Consider the following 25,078-nt stretch of genomic DNA (forward strand, 5'->3'; position numbering starts at 1 on the left):
CCCCTGGGTGTGAGTGACTGTCTGTGTCTGTCTGTCTGCCCTGCGATGGACTGGCGACCTGTCCAGGGTGTATCCTGCCTTCCTCCCGATGACCGCTGGGATAGGCTCCAGCACCCCCCCTGGGACCCTGAGGGAGAAGCGGCTTAAAAATGTGTGTGTTTGTGAGTGTGTGTGTTTGTATGTGTGTGTGTGTGTGAATCTGTTTTGGTTCACCTTTCAATGTTCTTTCACAATTCCCAGCGTACATAACCCAAATACATATTATAGCCGTTGAGACTCTCCCCATAGCAGTTAAGAAATCCTAACTGCTAGTGTAGACACTAATGTTAGAGGCTAATAAATACAATTAACTAATAAATATGTGATATTTGGCTTCCAAGTGGTAATATTAGCTCTCTGGCTTCTTTCTGCATTGGCCAGTGAGGGTAATATCCATTCCAATGCAGGTGTAGTTGTTTAACAGTTTCTTCCCACCTTGAGAATAAATCAGTTTTTAATTAATTTGTTTATACACTCATTTGCAGAGAACGGTCCGAAAAAGAGGAAATATCCAGTGAGCAGTCAGTTGTGTGGATGAAAATGCCTTGTTGATGTGAGAGGTCAGAGGAGAATGGGCAGACTGGTTCCAGATGATAGAAAGACAACAGGAACTCAAATAACCAACCAAAATCTCTGAGGAACGTTTCCAACACCTTGTTGAAAGTCTGACACGAAGAATTAAGGCAGTTCTGAAGGCAAAAGGGGGTCCAACCTTTTACCAGCACTAATAAAGTGGCTGGTGAGTGTATTATTTATTGTGAAGTAATTTTCAGTCCAATGTGATCCTTTTCTTCTTCACCTGAGTTGAGCTAAGAGACAAGATCGGCTTCAAACTGCGTAAAAAAGATCAAACTCAGCCCATGTGTGAAGAGACTCATCATGGTGGCCATTTCCATCACTCATGAGTACAGATATAGCTTAAGGCTATTGTTAACTAAATGAGGCTAAATTGGCTGTCAACTGCTGTCACCTGCCATGAATGCCTGCCCCATAAACAGCCTGGATGGACACTTGACTTACCCTAGAATTTTGTTACATTTACAATTGCATTTTTGCAGTCTTTACTTCCTTTATAGTTCCACAGGCCAAATAAAAAGTCAAGTGGCAGGTCTGTCCTGTGGTAGGTCTTTCCAGTGGCAGGTGTGTCCCACGCAGGCATGTCCATGTCTGCAAAATGATTTCATTGTAACATCCATGCTGGGTCGTCCTGTGACCACTTTGCTGTAAGCATGTGCCCACTGGATGGACCTGCCACTTGACCTGCCACCTGCCATTTGACCTATAAATTCAGAAGCAGCCTAAAGTAATTTTATTACTTATAATTAGTAGAAATTAATACACATTCTTTACACTGTTACATTTACATCTTTACATTTTTACAGTGTTAACATTTACATATTTAGCATTTTGGTCGTCTTCAAATCACATGCTTTACATTTTTTGCAGGATGCCTTTGTCAAGCATTTTCTCTTTAATTGAGGCACTGCAACAGATTTCCTTTATTTGAAATGGGAAAAACTACAACTGTTAAACCCACCTGAGTCCAGATCTCAAGCTTCTGTACGTTCTCATGTGTTGATTGAGGATAACAGACATCGCACTGAACTTCCTTGTCAGTTCAGTGTCTAATAAAAAGTCATCATGGAAAGCAAACACTGTGCAAATCAAACCTTATCTTGTTATTACACATCCATAAAATCAGGAGCGCCTCAAATAGTATAAAATTAGTAGCTATTAATAGCAACTCATGATAAGCGAGCAGATTTTACTGACACACAGTAGAATCACACAACGGCCAAAGTGCAACGGTCAAATGTTTCAGTTTATCAGGCCGTGCTTGGATGATGTAGAATCATAAAGGCAAAATATTTACCATCTACACCCACATCTCTCGTCTAATCTGGGAATCAGTCTCTTGTCCTCTTTGGGAAACGGCTGTTGTTCATGTCTTTTTTAACTTAACAAAGTCATGTGGGTGCTCAAATGTAGATGGCCTTATAGGAATGACATTACCATTAAGAATATCTTCCTGTATTAAGAGTCTAAGTCTACTGCCTTAGATTATATTGATTATATTGATTTCATATTTATGTACTTTATGCCCTGTGTCAATATTTATCAAGCCAGCTTTTGTAATGAATTTGATTGAAAACAGTTTACCATTTATTTCTCTTACTGTTGACACTGTGACGTCTCTTAGTTATTAACAAAGCAAAAACAGAAATGTATCAAAATAGTCTTAATTCATTTTTTACTTGACCATTTTCAAACGTCTTTTTAATCCAAAATCAGGTTTGTCAAATGGCAGATCGAGTGGCAGGCTTGTCCAGTGGGAGGTATGTCTTGTGGCAGGCAAGGTGTCAGGTGTTTTCAGTGCCTGGCCAAATGACAGGTTTTTCCAGTGACAGACAAAATGGCAGATCTTTCCAGTGGCAGGCAAAACATCAGGTCAAATGGCAGATCTTTCCAGTGGCAGGCCAAATGGCAGGTCAAATGGCAGATCTTTCCAGTGGCAGGCCAAATGGCAGGTCAAATGGCAGATCTTTCCAGTGGCAGGCCAAATGGCAGATCAAGTGGCAGATTTGTCAGATGATACATTTTTTCAGTGGCATGCCAAGTGACACGCTGTTATATTCTAGTTTCAATATGCAAATGAGCCCAATTAGGATTGGTTGCCCTGTATTGTTCCTTGTTCAAAACACAGTCCAGACTGAAACATTTATTATAACTTAAGCACTAATGGGCAGGGCTAAACTGCCATAGGCTTTATAGGTGAATGTGAACTGCCATTTTAAAATTTGCAATCACTTATCAATAATCTTCATAATTGTATACATGAATACATGAGAACAGAGAAAAATGTAATATGATACATAATATACTGCATTTATTCATTTGTTTATTTATGTATTTGTCAGTATTTTGCCTCTGGATTTAATCACCACTTAATTACAAGTTGTTATACGTCTTCTTTGGTCATCTTAAAATCATACCTACTGAGTACTCTGCAAAAGTCTGAGAATTTCCCGTCAAAAGAAGCAATAAATAGAGCTACTCATTTTTCAAAAGATATTTCTGGAGAGTTTAGATATAAGATCTGCTTGCATAAGGCAAAGAAAACGTGAAAAAACAGGAGTTTCCAAAACTTGGGTTCATAAACTGAGAGAATGTGGGTCCTAACAACAACCTGGAAGAGCTGGTAGACCCCAAAACTGAGCCCATCAGATAAACAGCACTGAAAGCTTTGATCTCTGAGAGAGAGGAGAACATCAAGCTGCTTCAGATCTGAAAACATCCACAGGTGTTTCTGTCCATCCTTCCACTGTGAGAAGACCACTCAGCGCTGTGGGTCTGAAAGGACGTGTAGCTGATCAAGAAGAACCTCACTGAGAAAAGGTGACGGACACATCAAACAAAGAAGCTGAACGATGGACTGACGACCCCAGAGTCCAGACCTCAGCACCACTGAATGGGTTTGATTCAGAAAAGCATCAACCAGCTTCTAAGACTGAACTTTGGAGGCGTGTCTGCAGATTCTTTGAGAGACTGAAAGCGAGTTTCCTGAGAAGAATGGAAGCTGTAATAAAGGGAAAAAGTGGACACAGTAAATACTGAAAAACTGAAATTTGACAGTATTTTTATAGTTATTAAAAAGTCACTACAGTCATTTTGTTCCGTTAAATATGTTTTCTGTTTTTTTTCTTGACACTACAAAAATAAAGAAGTTGCACTTAGTGGCCATTTTGACTGTAAATGGTGGCCACAGTATATACCGTGCAGCTGTGTTCTGCTCTGTTGATGGAAGCGCCGTGAAAAAGTATTTGCCCCCTTCTTCTAAGGTCTTTGTCAGGTCTTAAAGCAAATTGTACTACAGACCAAAGACAACCTGAGTGAACACAAAATATAGGTTTTTAAAAGATTATTTCATTTGATGAAGGAAAAAAAATGTATTCACCACCAACAGGCCCTGCGTGAAAAAATAATTGCCCCCTTAGTAACTCAAATGAACCCAATTAACCAAATTTACTCGCTAATTGGGATCAATTACAATAGAAGTACACAGGCTTGATCACTGTCAGCCCTGTCATTTGAATAGAACATTCCCAGCAGTGGGAAGCAGGTGTAAAAGCCCAAGAAGCAGCACACTGAATTAAATTCCATCTAAACTAGATGTTTTGTAAAAATAAATGTAATATAAAACAATGTCTTTGATATAGTGGCAACTTTTTTCCCTTCAAAAAAAGAAAAGATCATGTAAAAACTGTGTTCTCACAGTCGCCTCGTCTTATATTCCATTTTGTATGAGGACCTGAGGCCATTAAGTGCGACAGATCTGCAAAAAAAACGGAGGGGTACAAATACTTTTTCACAGCACTAAATATGGAAAATTACTAAATTATTTCAAGATTGCATTGATTTACGTCAAGTGGCTTTAATCAGTAAACCAATCATGTCGTTACATCATTGTAATATTCAGATTTATGGTCTTCATGTTGAGCCATTAACTCACAGTGTGGGAGTCATTCAACGTTTCTCAGATACGCCTGTAGTAAATGTTCATTATCTCTCAGGGCTGCGTATAAAAGCAAAGCTGAGTGAGACGAAGGCTCACAGACCGGACACAGGGCTGGAGAGGTTTTCTGAGGTTCTCACTGAGCAGGATTACAATGCTGAGGTCACTGTTAACCGTGTTGGTGCTTTTGGCTCTGCAAACCCAGGACAGGTAAAACATTTACCATCATCATAGTGATTGGCAGATTTTGGAGCCACGATTGACCCCAAAGCAAATTCAGTTCTGCCAAATGTTAAATGGTGTAGTGTTATGTAATTCCACCAATTTTTAAAAAAATGCTGCATTAAGATGTAAACAATCATTCAGAGTGGTTTGGTGCGAAATAATCTAGAGGAACTGGTTTAGAACTGTTCACAGTGGTGGTGATAGGAACCAGCTGTCCACCTTTCAAAGCTCCCTCACAGAAAGTTACTACATGAAATGGGTATGAATTCACTGCCTGATGTAGGAAAGATTGTTTTATGATGGTTCTGTAAAGAAATTTTGTCCTATAACTATATATTTAAATATATATCTGCTGTTGTTAGAAGAAAACCAATTTTTTGGTGGTTTTTGTTTTTGACATAATTTGAAAATACCTGTTACCCTTTACATTGTATGTAAATGTTATGATGAATGGACTAAAAGAAATGGACCAAAATGACTTCGAAAAATTCTGGTTCCATTGACTTACGTTAAAATGAAACTGTGTTTTTTCCTTCTCCTGTAAAGTTACTATTTTGCATATACATCTATCTATATATATATATATATGCTCTCGTGTCCTGTTTACTTGCTATTGCTTAACCTCAACCCAGCTGATGCTGTAATGAAGAAGAGTGGTTGAAATATATTATTAAGGTATCTCTAGCCGTGAGTCATGGGTGTAAAATTGGAGTAAACAGTAATACGCTGAGGCCTCAGAGTGATTGCCCCTTCTGTACGGCTACAAGTGACGCCACTAGTTACATAACCACAATTACCTCTGCCAACAACTCATTACTGTGAAAAGCAGGTGAAAAACAGAGGCTTCACTGAGCGTCTGAGGAAATCCCACAGAAACAACGTCAAGACTAACTCGTTTTAGTATTAAAATAGTAGCAACATAGAAACGTCCACGAACCTTCACAGTTTGATGGGATACACACTCATAAATGAGCCATAGACTGATTTTACTGCACAGTTAAAGGCTGGTCTGATAGCAGTAGAGAAGCATTGATAACGTGCAGTTATTACACTGTTATTGCTTTAGTAGAACAGCATAAAATTGATCGGCTATTCTTTATGGTTCTTGTGTCTCAGCACATTTCAACTGCCAGGTACTAATTGCTTTATGCTCTACGTTACAGAGCTGTTGAAGGACTAGAGCTACGAGCTTATGACTACACCAAGTACCACACCATGGAGGAGGTCATTTATTTATTTATACATTTATACATTTAATTATGTGCATGCTAAAGAACTCACCACACCATAGAGGATGATATTTATTTATTTAATTGATTAGATATTTATTTATATATTAAAGAATCACCACACCATAGAGGATGATATTTATTTATTTAATTGATTAGATATTTATTTATATATTAAAGAACTCACCACACCATAGAGGATATATATTTATTTATTTATTTATTTAGATATTTATTTACATGCTAAAGAACTCACCACACCGTAGAGGGTATTTATATATTATTTATTTATTTATTTACTTACTTCCTCACATACTCACTAAAGATCTCACTACAGTATGGAGGAAATTACGCATGTATTTATTCACTTATTTGTGAACTTCTCACATGGACAAGATATTTTTATTTACTGACTTGTTTATTTACTTGCTCATGTGCTAATCAGACTGTGGAGTCAAGATGAATGATTTATTTACTAAAGAGCTGGTCACGCCATGGACTGGGGAGCACTCACAAAACTCGGTTTAGTCAGGGAACTTAAGCCAGTCAGGCTTGTCCAACAGGAAAAGAGCTGAGGGACGTTCCTGTTGGAGAGTCTTCGTCTCTGGGCTTAAGTTGTCTGGCTGAGAAATCCAGCTGTGTGAAAGACCTTCTATGGTACTTATTTGGTTATTCATATATATATTACTTATGAACTCACCACACCATGGACTGACTTGCTTACTTATTTACTGACTTACCTTTTTATTTACTTACTGACTTATTTACTTATTTATGTATGTATTTATTTACTAAAGAACTCACAACACCATTTGATAATGAGCTGAGGGACATTCCTGTTGGACAATTTTCATTTTTGGGTTACTTGGTTAACTGAGGAATCCAGCTTTGTGAAATGCCCTCCAGGTCATTTACTCATTATTTTATTTACTCATTTCAGCACTGACCCCACCCTCTTTGAGGTTACTTATGTATGTAATTTAATGTAATGTATGTATTTCTATGATGTTTAATGTGAGGGAATCTTCTTCTCCTGCTGCAGATCTCAGTCTGGATGAAGCAGATGGAGCAAGACCACCCGGACGTTGTCTCCAGTATGATCTATGGAACGACGTACGAAAAGAGGAACATCACTCTGCTGAAGGTAGCGACTCTTTTCCAGCAGAGCGTCATGAAAGGCCAGCATTCACTTTCAAGTCAATGAGCTCCACAGAACGTTACTAGTTAGAGTGACAGTAAGCAGACGCACCATTTCAGACCCAGACGCTGTTTTGAGCAGCTGGTAGACTAAACAGTCTGGTCCTCGGCTGTTTATAAACCCTGCCTGTTGGTTCTCTGTGCTGCAGATCGGCCTGAACAGCACTTTGCCGAAGAAGGCGATCTGGATGGACTGTGGAATCCATGCCAGAGAATGGATCGCTCCTGCTTTCTGCCAGCACTTTGTGAAGGAGGTGGGTCCAGATGCAGTTTAATCAGCCAAAATAGAAACACTTCTATCTATAAAGCCATGGTCACTCTTACAAATGTAGCTGCTAACATACTTTTGTCCATTTTCCTTGATTAAAAAAATTGCTTCCACCTACATGAACTAGTTTAAACTGGTTTATGCTAGTCTGGTGCTGGTTTAGATGGTCACCCAGCATGGACATGCTGGTTGACCAACATACCAGCATCCTCAATATATCGCTGCTGTCGGAACAAAACCTCATATCTCCACAATGGTAACTTTACAGAAGAAGGATAAAAAACCTGCTTTACTTTTAATGTAAGTCAATGGAACCAGACGTCTTTCTAAGCAACGTACAAGAATACAACTTGTTTGAAATGACATACGGTATTTTACCATCATAATAACAGTAACAACCATTAAATTTCAATTTTAAAAATTTGTTTTAGTAAATTAACATTATAGTTCTGTAAATTAACAACACCAGTGTTGCACATATTGCTGCACATATTGCTGTTGTCAGAAGAAAACCTTGTATTTCCAAAATGGTAACTTTACAGGATAAGGGAAAAAAAACAAAGTCAATGGAACCAGATTTTTTCCAAGCAATTTTCAGACATTTATGTATGTCAAAAACTGAAAAACGACAAAAAAGGAGACATGAAGTTTTGTTCGGACAGTAGCAATATTCTGTTTTTATATCAGGATATATATTATATATATATATATATATATATATATATATATATATATATATATACACACACACAGTCATTTTTGTCAAGCTAACCAACTCAAGATTTGAACTCCACTTTTGAAATATGAGGCATTTTGGTTATGAATTGTATTTGAATTTAATTCTGAATGCTATTCTTATTCTTAAATTTCTTCATTTTTATGTACAGCTTCCTAGTGTGCTACTAATCAGACTATTATCAAAGCTGTGAAATTATTACTTATACATTAGAATCACTTTATACATTTATAAAGTTATAACACGGTTTTGACCTCTAGAGCCCTTCATTTTCAGATATTTGCACTTTCTAAGTTGGTACTTTCTATGAATTTGATGGAGCAGCATTACCTACATCTCCATTAAGCTCAATAGCAAAGCAATTGATAATGTCCAGATTAAAGGTCAGAACCTCTAAAAGACAATGGATTTTCTACTGAAACAGATCCTGGGCTCATACAAAACAGACCCCAAGATGAACGAGCTGTTTAAAAACCTGGACTTTTACATCACTCCAGTCCTGAACATGGATGGATACATCTACTCCTGGGTAGACAACACAGTGAGTTTAATCGCACTCATTTACTTGTGTTAAATGTGGGATTTAAAAGTCAGGATCGGATTTGCTGGGACCACGTCATTAGTCTTTATGTGTTAACATCACATGCAAAGGCCCAAGATGAAGGTATAATGACGATAGTAGAGCATTCACTCAGTCCTTCGCTAAGTTTTGTCTGAATTCTCTTTGAACACTTTCAATGCACTCACAATGATCAGATTCATGCACATGGGAAATGTTCTCCCACATGTTGGGTGTAATTACACTTTTTCACCAGATAGGTGTCCAAATCCCCCAAACTTACACAGTGCAGCTTCGAGAAATAGAAGTCACTCAAGGTCTAGCTCTATGTTTCAGTTCACTATTATGGTTTTCATGGTAAAATATTCAAGTTATAATAGGTCTTTTGTTGTCACTGTTTATAAGCCTGTGCTGTTGCCGGTATAAAGTCCTAATTCGTGGTATAGTGAGCATATTAATTGCAAATGAGATAATTACAAAATGATTTGTAGCCAATGTATTATATACTTACAGACTCGCCTGTGGAGGAAGTCCAGGTCACCAGGTAGTGATGGCTGCACCTGTTTTGGCACAGATCTGAACCGCAACTTCTATGCTAACTGGGGAAGTAAGTCTTACATAAGTAATCACTAAGGCACCACCTGACAATATTTGTTGACGTTCTGAAGGAATTCGCCAGCGTTTTTAGCATTTTAGTCAGAGAACTTAAGCCCAAATTCAGGCCTGTCCAACAGGAAAAGAGCTGATGGACATTCCTATTGAACAGTCTTCATCTCTTAAGTTATCTGGCTAACTGAGAAATCCAGCTTTGTGCAAGACCCTCTACAGTATTTATTTGGTTATTTATTCATATATGTATTTACTTATGGACTCACCACACCATGGAGTTACTTACTTACTTACTTAAATACTTATTCGTTTGTTTATTTACTTATTTATGGTTTATTTATTTACTTTTATTAAATTCTGGTTCCATGGACATTAAAAGTACTTTTTCTCTTTTCCTGTAATGTTACCATTTTGGAAATACAAGGTTTTCTTCAACAACAATTAACAACAATATACTGTGTTTTAACATGGCAGTTGTTCATTTACAGAAACAAATGTTTTAAATTGAAATTTTAATGGTCGTTACTGTTATTATGATGGTAAAATACCGTAAGTCACCAGCTGAACTAATGACACTATTGAATTCTATTAAAAAGCAGTATTTCTGACTGTTGTGCAGATTTACAGATTTTACAATCACTGACAAAACATACATTTACTGTTAATTAACAAGTTCTGTCTGGCTCTCTTGCTGCCAGACTTTTTAAACTGTTTTTTTCAGGGTATGTACAAAGAAATGTATAGAAATAAGATTCAGAACTTTTGCAGTACTGAAAATGCTGGAATATTCCTTTATTATGATCGTAAACGCAACTTAATACATACATTTCAAACAAGTTGTGTTGTTGTACATTGATATAACAGTCAGTGAAGTTACTCATGTGTACCCAGCCTGTCCACATTCATTTTGTCTCCTGCTTTACCTGCACAGTGGTGGGAATCTCCAGGAACTGTTGTTCCGAAATCTATAATGGACATTCTCCTCTTTCCGAGTCCGAAGCCGTTGCGGTCACTGACTTTCTGAGCGCCAATCGAGACCAACTCTTGTGTTTCCTCACCATCCACTCTTATGGACAGCTGATCCTGGTCCCTTACGGACACCCCAACATCTCAGCACCCAACTACGATGAACTGGTGAGCAACTCTTATGCACAGACCACAGTTCAGTTCCTCACTCTTGAAGCTACATAGCTTACGTTTAGTTTAATAGTAGTTACTAAATACTTCATAGCATTTACTGAACAAAAAGTCTCAGGCTCAGAGGACTGAATTATGTGTGGTTATTTAATCAATCTCTGTTTTTATAGACACTTTTGTGGAACTTGTTGGCACTAAATAAACACTAAGAATGTCTGCATGTGTCTGTGTGTAGATGGAAGTGGGTCTGGCTGCAGCGAAGGCCATCAAAGCTGTTCATGGAGTGGACTACACTGTGGGCACACCTCCTGACGTGCTGTGTGAGTTGGAAGAAATGTAAACCTTTAGAAGTCGCAGTTATCAAAAGGGTTCATTCTTAAATGAAGCTAATTGAGACTTGTTTTTACCATGTTTTCATCATTTTGACATCAAAACAAACATACAAAGGTTGAACGTGTAGACTCAAACGTGTAGGCTGGTCCTGAAAATGGTAAATAAAAACATTTTTTAGTGGATTCCTCTGTCATTTCATAATCAAGCTGATCATTCATCTCAATCGTAACCAATATGGCAGCTTACTTAGCTATATCTACCTAAATATCATGGAAAAAAACAGTTCCCAGTTTTCAACTTTCAGATACTTTGAAGCAGCAGCTCTGAAACACCATGGCAATAGCCTAGCAACATCTTAGAAACCACCTGGGATTATGTAGCAATAGTCTGGCGACACCATGACAAATCACTTGGCATACCATAGAACTAGTCTAGCAACTCTTTAGCAACCACCTGGGATACCATAGAAGAAATGGTGTAGCAACATCTTAGCAACCACTTGGGATACAATAGAAATGGTGTAGCAACATCTTAGCAACCACTTGGGATACAATAGAAATGGTGTAGCAACATCTTAGCAACCACATGAGAAACCGCAGCAATGCTCTAGCAACATCTTAGCAACTACCTCAGACAGCATAGGAACACTTTAGCAGCCATCTAGCTTCATCAAGCCAACTCAAAGTGTGTTCACACACCTCCCTCTTCTAGTTAGGTTTGCTCTCTGTCTTCTCAGCAAAACATGTTTAACCTTTGCAAATGACTGTAACTGGAATATAATCCCTCATGTTTCCTGCAGATGCAAATTCAGGTTCCTCGCGTGACTTTGCTCGTCTAATCGGGATCCCTTTCTCCTTCACCTTCGAGCTGAGAGACAAGGGAGACTTCGGCTTCAAACTGCCTGAAGATCAAATCCAGCCCACGTGTGAGGAGGCTTATCAGGGGGCCATGTCCATCATCAACTACGTCCACGATAAGACTTTTCCCAGTGCAGCCTTCACTGTAACAGCCACGCTGTGGACCACGCTGACCGCGGCGTGGCTCTCTAGCACCACCTTGCTGTAAACTGATGAAGTGTCTCCTCAGCATTTGACTTCATCACCCGAGGATCAACCAAATCACTGACATTCTGTCACCTGTGTTCAGTAGCATTAGCAGCCCAGTTGCTATCAAGCGTAAGTGACGTTATGCTTGATATTTAATAATATCTTTGAAATATTTATTAAAAACAGTCATTCCAAAGGTACTAAAGTTGCTAATGGGGAATTGCAGCACTTTTTCAAATTTTCTGCATAATTAAATCATGAAGATGTAATCAAAGTGATTCAGAGTGAAACGGTTCAGACGTCTTTACAGTGGTGGTGATGGGAACCAGGGGTCGCCATGACTACAACACCGATATAGGCACTTTATTTACTATCCAGAACCACCAGAGAACCTACACGAGTCTTCTGAGCTTCATATGGAACGTTGATGATGGGAAAATAGTGGAAAATCTGAAATAATACATTTTCTTTGTGGACTATTTTGCCTCACATAACCCTTCATGTTATGTATCCCTACACCATGAATGGGTTTTAAGGCTGAAATCTTCTCAAGACTGTCATAAAACAGCGTCTCAGTCACCAGGCAGTGAATTCATAACCATCTCATGTAGGAACTTTCTGTGAGGGAGATTTTAGAGGTGGACGTCTGGTTCCTATCACCACCACTGTAAACAGTTCTGACTCTGTATGGTCTGACCACCGTACAGGGTAAAACAGTAACATGCCTTTAGATTTGAAAGGCCATGATATTCGTAGGCCTGCTTTTATTTTCCTGGAAAACCCATATTGGGTCCCAGACTGCTGTGTATGACTGTGAGGGTTGAATGTATGAAGAAGGTACTTCAATCTGCTTTGATTAAACTGATGAAAATCCGAGATTTTTGCCTTTGTGCTCATTTTTTGCTCATTATTCACAACAGTTACGACTTGCACAATACAACTTGGACATTACTGAACAAACAGGACTGAAATAATCTGAAATAAATCAATAATCTAAAATAAATAAGTATATAGATAAAGAAAAATAATATTAATAAAATAAAATGTATATGTCTATAATGTAATAATAATAATAATAAGACTCTCTGATGAAAGTACTGCTTATTGATTTTTTAAAGTAATTTGTTTCTCCTTTAAAGCAGACATTTTTGAAATGGTATTCGAACACTTGTTTTTGCAAATAAAATAAAATAACAGCATATTCAACAGCAATGTTAGAATTTGTGTAGAAAAAAACATTTTCTTTCATAGAAAATAAATTGCTTCTAATTTCCAGAACTTTTATCTGTACTAAATTTTACATTGTCACATATTTTAGGGTAGGCATACGTGGAACACAATGTCAGAAAACCAACAATAAAAAAAAATAACAAATAGTAACAATTTTAAAATTTACATCTGAAATCAACTTTTTTTGCAGAGAAGATCGTAGTGAGGCTTCTGAAGGTAAAACTGATTTTTCTTACCTGGAGTTCACGTTTTATGAATGTAATATTTCCACGCGTTCACAACCTTTATTTTGTATTACAAAATAAAAGACAAGGCGAGTTTATTTATATAGCACCCGTTCATACAACGCGGTCATTCGAAGTGAAAATGGAGAACAGAAATCAAATCACGATGAAACCACTAGATTTAAAGAGAACACATTAAGCGTTAAGGGTTAAATGAGAATAACAGAGCGGCGTTAGAGGAGAGAAGTGCAGGTAAAGCTAACGGAGCTAAAAGCTGCTCAAATTCAGCCCGGGTTTAAAGGCGTCTATGGTCGGGGCTCATCTAAAGCAGCACAGCGCTGCTCTGCTCTCTACCGTAGGCGGGACTGACCGAATGAATTATAATAATAATAATAATATTAATATGAATAAATTAATGTTAAGCGAGACACAAAACACGGAAACTTTTATTTTGTAAGACGTTGCCGTCGTTAGGCGAACAACCGCGCTTGCGCACAGCGGCAGTGGAGCATTACCGCGCATGTGCAGTGGGAGCTCCGGTTATGGCAGCGGGTCGGTTCGGTGCAGGTTCGGCGACGGAAAAGTGACCAAAACAGAGACGCGGCGCGGAGGCTCGGCGGTCAGAGGGGGTTTAGTGCTCGGTGGACTTTGAGAGAAGAGCGGGGCGCGTCTGCTTCCCTCCAGCGCGGCCGCTGCACCGCCCGCGGAGCCTGTGAGGAGGTGCTAGCCGAAGCCTGCGGCTAACGATGGGCCGGTCGCGGAGCCGCAGCTCGTCCCGCTCCAAGCGCTCCAAGAGCGGCGGGGCGAAGCACAGCAAGAAGCGCAGCCGCTCCCGGGACAGAGAGAGGAAGAGGCGCTCCAAGAGCAGAGAGTCCAAACGGAACCGCAGGCGGGAGTCCCGCTCCAGGTCCAGGTCGGAAACGGCGCCGCCCTCGCGCCGGGAGCGGGAGAAGGCCGCCTCGCCGCCGGAGAGGATCGACATCTTCGGCCGGGCGCTGAGCAAAAGAAGCGCCGGCGACGAGAAGCAGAAGAAGGAGGAGGAGGAGAAGAAGGCGGAGCTGGAGAGGCAGAGGAAGATGTGAGCGGCTCGTTTTGGCTCCTTGGCCCGTCCAGAAGGACCTGGACGCCCTTTGGCGAGCCCAGCTGCTTTCAGAGGGGCGGTTCGGCTAAAACCCAGCGTCCACAGCGGGTTCCTTAAAGGGCAACTCCACCGAATTTTCAGAGATCTTTGTAATTCGGTGATCAGCTTGTAAACGGAGTCGTTCGGAGTGGTTTGGGGTGACGCGCTCTGTTCCTGAGAAGCTTGCTCGCAGTGGTGGTGATGGGAACCAGACGTCCACCTTTAGAAGCTCCCTCACAGAAAGTGGCATGAATTGGTTATGAATGTGAATCGCTTCACACCAAACCGCTCCCAGTGTCTCCGGTTACACCTGAAATACGCAGATGTTGTGAAAAATCGGTGGAACTATTCTTTAACTTAAACTCAGCTAACTGCCCAGGGCATGTTGGTTGGTTGGTTGGTTGGTTGGTTGAAGTAGTGGGTAACACCTCTGCCTTAGATATCCCGCCTGGGTGCCCACCTTCGCCAGAACTGATCATCTAACATCAGTACCTGACCTCACTAAAGCTCAATCAGATCCTCACAGCAATGTTCCAACATCTGGTCAAAGCCTTCCCAGAAGGGTAGAAGCTGTTACTGCAGCACAGGGGGTAAACTCACTATTAATGCCCCTCATTTCAGAAGATACACTGAACAGGTAGGCGTCTACAAACTTTTGGACATGTAGTGTTGGTCTCGGATAGTTAGCCAGGCTCATGTAGGCTTTTCATGGTTGCAGAGGTTTGCTAGGCAACTGAAATGATTTAAGATGAGAGAAACGTCCCCAACATGGAGTACAGTTCACGTCTTTCTGTGAACCAGCACCCACCTACAGCAGGTTCTCAAACCAGCCCTCAGGGTCCACCAGACAGTCCACATTTTTGCTTGGTCCCAGCTCCCAACCACTGAGCTAGGATGAATAAGCCCATACTGAAACTTGGCTGACATAAGTCAATATAAGGACAACGTTGGGTGGATGTAATGGTTTAAAATGTGTTTGTATGCTGTAGCATTAACGTCAATTATCACTTAAACTAAGGAGACCAAACCCTGAAAAACAGCCCAGCCCCTTATCCCTCGTCCACCAAACTTTACTGTTCCGATAGGTAGCATTCTCCTGGCATCCGCCAAACCCAGATTCGTTCATCAGACTGCTAGATGGTTCATGATTCATCACTCCAGAGAACACCTTTCCACCACTCCAGAGTCCAGTGACAACGTGCTTCACGCTGCTCCAGGCAACACTTGTCATTGCACATAGTGATCGTAGGTTTAAGTGTGACCGCTTAGCTGTGGAAACCCATTGTGTGACAGATGGTTCTTGTGTTGATGTTCCTTCTAGAGGCATTTTGGAGCTCTGTAGTCAGTGATGCAGCAGAGGGCAAATGATTTTTACACCGCCACTGAGTTTGTGGTCTACTGCTTTGTAAATAAACTGTTGTTTCTCTTAGGCAGTTCTGTTTCACAATAATAGCACTTACAGTTGACAGGGGCAGACCTAGCAGGACAGAAAATCCAACTAACTTGTGTCAAAGGTGTTCGCAATTAGCGTGACCGAAACCGCCCAGACTCAGTAAATAGGAGAGGTGTCCACATACTTTTGGCCACATAACGTAGCTAATCAACCTCACATGAGTGGCAAAATGACTTCAAGACCTACAACCTCAAAAAGCTAACTGATCCACTCTTGTCTCCCTCAGCCGGCAACAAGAAATCGAGGAACGTCTGATCGAGGAGGAGACGGCGCGGCGGGTGGAGGAGCTGGTGGCCAAGCGGGTGGAGGAGGAGCTGGAGAAGCGGAAGGACGAGATCGAGAGGGAGGTGCTGCGGCGCGTGGAGGAGGCCAAGCGCATCATGGAGAAGCAGCTGCTGGAGGAACTGGAGCGGCAGAGGCAGGCCGAGCTGGCGGCCCAGAAAGCCCGCGAGGTAAATGCGCATACGGGACGGCTCGTCGTGTGTTCAGGTTAAAGTAGCACAGCTCACAGAAAACGATGGGGTGGCGTAGTTTGGATTCTTCTGTTAGCACATGCAGCACACGGACACGAGTTTAGAGTTGACGCTGTTAAAAGTCTCTGTGCTGCTCTGAACCTGGCTGTCCTTCTCAGCGGCGTAAGAACGGAGAGTCGTTCACGCTTCTGCGCCTCCTTATCCAAACCCAAGCCGACTGCCGTTCTCATAGCCCTGCCCTCTGAGGGCTCTTTTGTGTGCCAGAGAATGTAAGTAAAGAAACTGCCTCAAATACAGGTCAGTGCTTCAAAAGCAAGAGTCCTCCTTTGTTTTTGCGAGGGGGGTGGGCGAGCGCACTCCACCACACAAAAGCACACGCTCCTCCAGGAGCCGTGCAGATCGGAAGTCGCCGAAGGACGGGGTTTCTGTGGGTACCTCCCGACTTGTTCTGGCGAGCTGAGGATCGAATATTCTTTTTTGTGTTATTTGATTTGAGTGGTATTCAGATCAATTCCACTGCCTTAAATCTGGGGATGCAAGTAAAAGAAATTAGAATTATTGTTTGAAGGAAAATCAGATTCAGAGTACCTGAGATGTTGATCTGCCACGACATGTTTGATGCCTGAGATTTGCTTCTTTAGTTTTGCTTGGAGCTGAAGTGAGACGAATGAAATGTTCAGACACTTTTGTGTTTGTAATTTAAGATACTTCCACACTGATGCAGTGGCAGCGCGAATACAAGGTGATTCGAAAAGAAGCGCCCTATTTTTACAGCCATGAGGAACCAATCACAATCCAACTGTAAGAGGGGGGTCGTAGAGTTTGACTGGCTCCCTTCAGTCTGAGAGGAGATGAGACCCCTGAGCTGAAAGCGTTCTGCATTCTCCGCTTCAATAAGAGTGAATCCATCATAACTGACATGATCTTCGTGGGCAGTGAAGCTCCAGCAGCTCAGAGCATTCGGTGTTGGTTCCTCAACTCTGGATGATCTCCGAAATCCCACTGAAAGAGCCGCGAGTGCAGCGACACCCAACACGCTCAGTCCAGTCTGGGATGAGTTTGACTGTGGTGTTGATGTCGTCTGTACAGCTGGAGGAGGTTCAGACTGAGACCTTGTACAGTTACATAATAAACGTTATGCTCATTTATAGTTCGCTGCATTGATCTGTGATGATTCACAAGTGAAATAAATCCATTTGAAATCGGATTAATCTGAATCAGCGTGATTCCAGTGCGTTGGTCCATATTGATATATAACAACTCGTTTGATGTTGTTCGTGTAACCATGTCTGTGTTTACATGCAAAGAGTTGAGCATCACTGATATAACTGAATGTGAACGTGTCCCTGATTGACTCACTGGAACATCTGTGCTTTGCAGGAGGAAGAGAAATCGAAGCGCGAGGAACTGGAGAAGATTCTGGTGGAGAACAACCGCAAGATCGCAGACGCTCAGGCTAAACTGGTACGTCTGCTTGCTCTTCGTAGTGCCGGGTTCTTCCTGTTGCTCTTGCGTTATATGGGTATATCGATACAATCGACATGTAAATATCGGTAGAACGGTTTGGACTACGCTGTAAACACTGGCGCTCTCTGAACAGGTGCTCAAATATGACCCTAATAATATTACTGCAGTTCGGAATATATCCTGTAGGTGGCGACAGTGCTTTAATAGCCAGGCTGAAGCCCAGCTGCAGCGTACCGTGTGTTGCTATGGTTCTCTTCTCATTGAAATGAGAACTTGTGTGACTCGTGTTTCGTTTGAGTTGTTTTTCTTTATATCGTCGTCTGTTTAGTTACATTTGAACTGTATTATTAGCCCGTTTTAATAAACGTATCGCTGCTGTCCGGAGAAGAAAACCTTGTATCTCTATTTTTTGTTGTTTTTTTTTTGGTTTTTGACCCAATTTTTTTTTTAAAAACCTGTTTTCCTTTACATTGGGTATTAAGTTCATGGGGGGGGGGGTTCTGGTTCTGGTTCTGTTGACTTAAATTAAAAGTAAAGTAGGTTTCTTCCTTCTCCTGTAAAGTTACTATTTTGGGAATACGAGGTTTTTTTTTCTGACAACAGCGATATCAGATCTGTAGTTGCGGTTGCTATGGAAACACGATGTCTAAAAGCATGTTCTACTTGAACCTTTTGAACCCGTTTAACTGCATCTGTGTTATATTCACTCTGGGTTAACGTGTGTCCAGTATAAGCCCTGCATCACTGGAATGCGTCCTGTAATCTGCGTGTCCTCTGGGAGAAACTGGCTTCCTGACATCAATCGCGATGAAATGTAATCTGTTTAGTGCTTTTTTCCTGCTCTTACAAACCCAGTTTAAACTCATGGATGGAGCAGGAGTCCCTCTAAAATATGAAGCACAGGGCTGCTGAAGCACCTAGGAGCGTTAAGCACCGAGCCAATTCCATAATGAGCTTGATAACTGACAGCCGCAGACAGTCGGTACTGAGCTCAGCCATTTACTGCTGTTTAAAAAACATTCTGCTCTCAGCCGCGAGAGCTTTTCTCTATCTGTAATGAATTAATGCAGCAATACAACGGCAACAAATTACAAACCTGATTTAAGGCAGTTAGGCTACTGATGTTAAAACGTTTCCTTAATGGCGTAATGAGTACAGCTTTATATTTACAGCCATTTAAACTTGAATGGTTAGATAACGGAACAATTTTCCTGCATTTTTTATTAGGGCTGCTTTTCTGGCTGTGTTTGGGTTTGACCTACCATTTCGCGCAGAGGTCTCCAAACTGTTTACAGCGTTTCAGTCAGAGTCTACCAGGCGTTCTTTTATGCCGCTGGACTTAAGGTCAACTCTAGTCAATAAAATCGAGCCAGCCGTTTGTTTTATTAGACGTACCATTAATGTCAGCATTTGCTGAATACCGTAAGTGTTTTTAACGCGCTGGAAATATGTGCAGCTTCCAAGGCTTTGTTCACATTACCGGGCCAAAGTGGCTCAAAACTGATTTTTGCTCTAATGTGAACAGATGTGATGTTTTCAGAGCTGTGTGGACACACATCTGATTTTTTTTTTGCTCTAATGTGAACAGATGTGATGTTTTCAGAGCTGTGTGGACACACATCTGATTTTTTTTTGCTCTAATGTGAACAGATGTGATGTTTTCAGAGCTGTGTGGACACACATCTGATTTTTTTGCCCTAATATGAACAGATGTGATTTTTTCAGAGCTGTGTGGACACACATCTGATTTTTTTGCTCTAATGTGAACAGATCTGATGTTTTCAGAGCTGTGTGGACACACATCTGATTTTTTTTTTGCCCTAATGTGAACAGATCTGATGTTTTCAGAGCTGTGTGGACACACATCTGATTTTTTTTTTGCCCTAATGTGAACAGATCTGATGTTTTCAGAGCTGTGTGGACACACATCTGATTTTTTTGCTCTAATGTGAACAGATCTGATGTTTTCAGAGCTGTGTGGACACACATCTGATTTTTTTGCTCTAATGTGAACAGATCTGATGTTTTCAGAGTTGTGTGGACACACATCTGATTTTTTTGCTCTAATGTGAACAGATCTGATGTTTTCAGAGCTGTGTGGACACACATCTGATTTTTTTGCTCTAATGTGAACAGATCTGATGTTTTCAGAGTTGTGTGGACACACATCTGATTTTTTTGCCCTAATGTGAACAGATCTGATGTTTTCAGAGCTGTGTGGACACACATCTGATTTTTTTTTTTCCCTAATGTGAACAGATCTGATGTTTTCAGAGCTGTGTGGACACACATCTGATTTTTTTGCTCTAATGTGAACAGATCTGATGTTTTCAGAGCTGTGTGGACACACATCTGATTTTTTTGCTCTAATGTGAACAGATCTGATGTTTTCAGAGTTGTGTGGACACACATCTGATTTTTTTGCTCTAATGTGAACAGATCTGATGTTTTCAGAGTTGTGTGGACACACATCTGATTTTTTTGCTCTAATGTGAACAGATGTGATGTTTTCAGAGCTGTGTGGACACACATCTGATTTTTTTGCTCTAATGTGAACAGATGTGATGTTTTCAGAGCTGTGTGGACACGCAAATCTGATCTTTTCAAATCTGACCTGAGCTGCGTTGGGTATGTTCACATTACAAGCCTCATTGACCATATCCAATTAATTTGCTCCATAGTGTCTCAGATCTGATGTTTTTAGAGCTGTGTGGACACGCAAATCTGAGCTTTTAAAATCGGACCTGAGCCACTTTCATGTGTGTTCCTAGATTGGATGCATATCAGATTTGTGGCCATTTGACCTTAATGTGACGCTTCAGGATGCCGGTTCGTTCACATTAATGACTGATTTGGATCATTTACCATCGTGTCTGAGAGATCGGATTTGAGCGAAAACTCGGATTTGAGCAATGAGGCTTATAATGTGAACGTAGCCCTGGACATCCGCAGGTTTACTGCTCATGACCATGTCACGTTAGCACAGTTGTTGCTCACTGCTGACGTTCTTCTTGTTCTCTCAGGCTGAGGAGCAGCTCCGGATCGTGGAGGAGCAGCGCAAGATCCATGAGGAGCGCATGAAGCTGGAGCAGGAGCGCCAGCGGCAGCAGAAAGAGGAGCAGAGGATCATCCTTGGCAAGGGCAAGTCACGGCCCAAGCTCTCCTTCTCCCTCAAGGCGACGGACTGACGCACGGGTTCAGCCGCCGTCTCCTTAGACTCGCTCTCGAGGGCTCCTCTCCACGGGCGCCAGCCGCTCAGCACAGATCCAACACGACGCGTCTGTAGAAACGTTTTTGTTTTCCTTCTTTTTAGCAAGTGGAAGCCTTGTCCCTGTTTTATGACCTCGGTTTTTGTATTACTGACTGTCGCGTAGGAATCCGTCACCTTCCTCCGTCTTCTCTCTAGAGCCGTCTGAGGGATGTGGGGGAGAACCGCATGGGAAAAACACAACAGCGTGGACAAAAGTACACTGAACTGGACGCTCCCAGAGTGGGCGTAGTATGCGTGTCTGTGCTTGAGAGCGTCTCGCAAAATGTTTTTTGATCTTTTCATAATTTATTCATGGATTAAACAGACCAGGACGAGTGCAGCGCTTGACCTTCTGCCATCCAGCGTCGATGTGACAAACCTCTCCCAGTCCCACACATCAGAGAGACGCAACATACAGCAAATCCAGGATCTGCGTTCATAATGGGTCTCAGAGCAGGAGTTCAGCCTTGATCCTAGGCTTTACAGCATCGGCGATCATGGCAAACTAGGCATGATGAACCAATCAGCCGTAAACCGTAAACGTGATATTTTCCAGATTCCAGCAGCGGCTGACGGTCAGGGGGCGGGTATATGGGACCCATATGACTCGAGACATTTGACCAAACTGAAAAACCGAAACTGGCTTCTTGTTCATTTTCCTGTTCCACCTTAAACGGTGCAGCAGTTACATTCGCCTGTATAGCTGGCGCCGTGTAACTGTGGACACACAAATCAGATTTTTTGCCCCAGTGTGAACAGATCTCACGTTTTCAGGGCTGTGTGGACACACATCTGATTTTTTTGCCTGCATTTGTGTCCATTTAAGGTGGAATGGAACATTTGTCCAAATAAGAGCCTTCAGCCTTGTAGAAACAGCATTCACCACCGCTTGCCAGAAAAAAAGTGCTGACGGATTCATCCAAACATTGTTTAGCTTTGTTTTCAGTTATTTAGCACAATTAAATATATTAATGGATCTGGTTAAAAAGTGAAGACCTCCCAGAACAATAAGCCACTGTTAACGTACACAAATGCCAAGCATGTTAAACGGTTAAATATCAGAACTGTCTGAAATTTTAATTATACTGTGATATAAGTTTTTGGTCATAACACCAAAAAAAAATTTATAAAATAATAATAATTCACATCTCAACTTCTTGGAGGCTGAATTTGGCTTGTTCTTGTGCTGTTATATTCTGGCTGTACAGGCGCTTGAATGTAGCTGCTGTACCATTTAAGGTGGGGCAGGGAATTTGAATAAGAAGCCGACTTCAGCTCCATTTGTCTCGCATGTGTCTTGTATACTTGCCACTCCGACCGTCAGACGCGGCTGGACGTTCCAGCCATTACGTCGTCTGACGTTACTGAGGGTCACGGAGCCAAAGCTGCGCTGGTCATGGCATAAATGTTCGTTAAACGTGAAACGATCGGTAGGATTTAGAACTTCAGAGTAGCAGGAGTTTGTCAGCTGGTTTTATATCTCAGTTTCTTCTTCAGCCGTTCAGTTTCGGGCTGTTTGCTTGATGTTTACGCTGGTGACTGGACTCATTTATCGGTACTACGTTTCACGGAAAACCAAGGCACATTTTTTATATCACGGTGCATTAATGCCGAATTCAGTTCCTGTGGGCGTTTTTAAATATCTGTGTATGATGTATTTTACGGTGGATTTGGACATGGCTTAGCCAATCAGATTCCCGAGCTGGAGCTGTCCATTTTATGTTGCGTTGTATGTTTTTTTTTTTAACTTTTGAAGTCACTTGTCATATTTAACCCATTTACACCCAGAATTTTTACACATTACTGGAATTTTAAAATTTCCTTTACTATAGCAGTTCTCAGCTTCACTGAGCTCAAACCTGGAATTTTAATTTGGTCAGTTTGGCTAGAGTGTTCCTTACACAGCAGCTGAAACTTCACAAGGAGATGGAATAAAAAATAATCAAAAATAAACAAACTACCCACAATTCCAGACTAATCAAATTAAAATGATTTTGAAATTTGGATTTTGATTTTTTTTTTTCTAAGAAATGATCTGAAGTTAAGTTTTCCTTTTTATTAATTTTTTTTTAAAACATAAAATTCCGATGAATATTAAAGATGTAAAACTGAACATTTTTCCGTTTTCAAGCACTGGTTAGATATGCAGTGCCAGTGTGTGTCCGTCCACCAAATTTGAGCCATTTTTGTCAAACAAAAAAAATGCTGTGGCCAATTTCTGTGAACAGAATGCACGTTTTTCTGTGATCTTTCACTAAAACGTAAAGACTTTCCTCCTGATTTTTGGTCCGAAGGAAAGCTTGGCCTCCTACTCTGAGACACTTTATGAGCTGCGGTCGAGGGTTGCACCAGTTCTGCATCAGCCTGTGACGAACTCTGTGAGCCGTCTTTCGTTACCAGTGGTCAGTTCCAGACTGTCGTTTTAGTCGCTTCAGTTGCACCACCAGTCCGTGGTCAGTTCGTAACCTGTCGATTAACAGACTTCTGTGGAAACCTGGAAATTACATTGAGGTAGAATCTGCAGTTCCATGTAAAAGTGACACCGTGCGCAGTAAACCAACCAGCAGATCCATTTTTAAAGCTGACTTGAATAAAACTGAACATCTACATCCTTAATCGTTTGCTTACTTTGCTCTTTCCTCATGTAACTGAACGTGCAGCCACGTTTTCAAATGTGCTCTGATTAGCAGACGTTTCAGGATCGGTGGGGCGCTAGGTGGGCTTTATTTGGCTACAGCTCGATGTTAAAACTAGTTTGTGTGGTGCTGCCTGTGCAGCTTTAGTAATGAAGTTTAATAAATACCAACCTTCTTCAACCTTGAACTCCTGAGCGTATAGCTGGTGCAACCTGCCCCAAAATGGTGTCTTTGGAAAGTCTTCTCTCCTATATTTGCCCATTGAATCTTACTGGTTTAACTACCAGGGGTGGAAAACAGAGAAATGATGCCCCTTTTTCCAGATTTCTCTATAACTCAGTGTGTGAGGTGTAAACAGAGATTCAGAGGGTTTGGTGTGAAATGGTTCAGATCTCTTTACAGTGGAGGTGATGGGAACCAGGCGTTGCCACGACTACAGCGTCGATATAGACACTTTATTTACCATCCAGAACCACCAGAGAACTTACACGAGTCTTCTGGGTTTACATGTAACAATAGTGATGGTACATGATGACATGGGTTCCTGAAGTAGTTGTTTTGTGATCATTTTCTCAGGATAATTATCTCAGAATGATTTTCTGGACGTCTTTCTGGTCTGTTCTCTAAATGCTTTACATGCATCCACCTACAGCCGTCGAGTTGTCTTGAAATTTGTAGCTGGTCGTGAATAAAAACCAGGACGGCAGATGTATTCGTGTAGCCCTTCCTCCGAAACAGGCTGCTGCATTTTAAAGCGTTTTACGTGGTGCTGGTTTAGTACAGCGGGGTCTGTTGGTGAGCACAGAAACAGTGTCTTTGCATTTGAGACTGTGTTCAGAATAAAGTGCTGTATAGTGATCAGCCAATCACAGGTCCACAACTTCAGCACCCCTGAAAAACAGACAGTGGTCTTCGGGGCTTGAGTGGACTGCTGGCTGAATGGCAGAGTGGTACCATCTACAGGGCGGGGTGGGTAATGCGCTTAAGTTTCTATATACACTCACCGGCCACTTTATTAGGTACCTTGCTAGTAAAAGGCTGGACCCCCTTTTGCCTTCAGAACTGCCTTAATTCTTCATGGCAGACTTTCAACAAGGTGCTGGAAACGTTCCTCAGAGATTCTGGTTGGTTATTTGAGTTCCTGTTGCCTTTCTATCATCTGGAACCAATCTGCCCATTCTCCTCTGACCTCTCGCATCAACAAGGCATTTTCGTCCACACAACTGACCGCTCACTGGATATTTCCTCTTTTTCTGACCGTTCTCTGTAAACCCTAGAGATGGTTGTGTGTGAAAATCCCAGCAGATCAGCAGTTTCTGAAATACTCAGACCAG

General features: G+C 41.4%; 2 protein-coding genes across 2 annotated transcripts; both read left to right on the forward strand.

The window, feature by feature from the left end:
• Positions 1–4,605: 4,605 nt before the first annotated feature.
• On the forward strand, positions 4,606–12,245 carry cpo (carboxypeptidase O). Its single transcript, XM_017719330.2, has 9 exons — positions 4,606–4,762; positions 5,941–6,001; positions 7,049–7,150; positions 7,353–7,457; positions 8,632–8,748; positions 9,280–9,373; positions 10,307–10,509; positions 10,748–10,832; positions 11,645–12,245. The coding sequence occupies exons 1-9, from the start codon at positions 4,707–4,709 to the stop codon at positions 11,908–11,910; spliced, it is 1,089 nt and encodes a 362-aa protein (XP_017574819.1). The 5' UTR covers positions 4,606–4,706; the 3' UTR covers positions 11,911–12,245.
• Positions 12,246–13,846: 1,601 nt separating this feature from the next.
• Positions 13,847–24,456, forward strand: arglu1b (arginine and glutamate rich 1b). Its single transcript, XM_017719326.2, has 4 exons — positions 13,847–14,423; positions 16,145–16,370; positions 17,772–17,855; positions 20,882–24,456. The coding sequence occupies exons 1-4, from the start codon at positions 14,092–14,094 to the stop codon at positions 21,044–21,046; spliced, it is 807 nt and encodes a 268-aa protein (XP_017574815.1). The 5' UTR covers positions 13,847–14,091; the 3' UTR covers positions 21,047–24,456.
• The last annotated feature ends 622 nt before the right edge of the window (positions 24,457–25,078 follow it).

Source organism: Pygocentrus nattereri, chromosome 12 (assembly GCF_015220715.1).
Source record: "Pygocentrus nattereri isolate fPygNat1 chromosome 12, fPygNat1.pri, whole genome shotgun sequence".
NCBI lineage: Eukaryota > Metazoa > Chordata > Actinopteri > Characiformes > Serrasalmidae > Pygocentrus > Pygocentrus nattereri.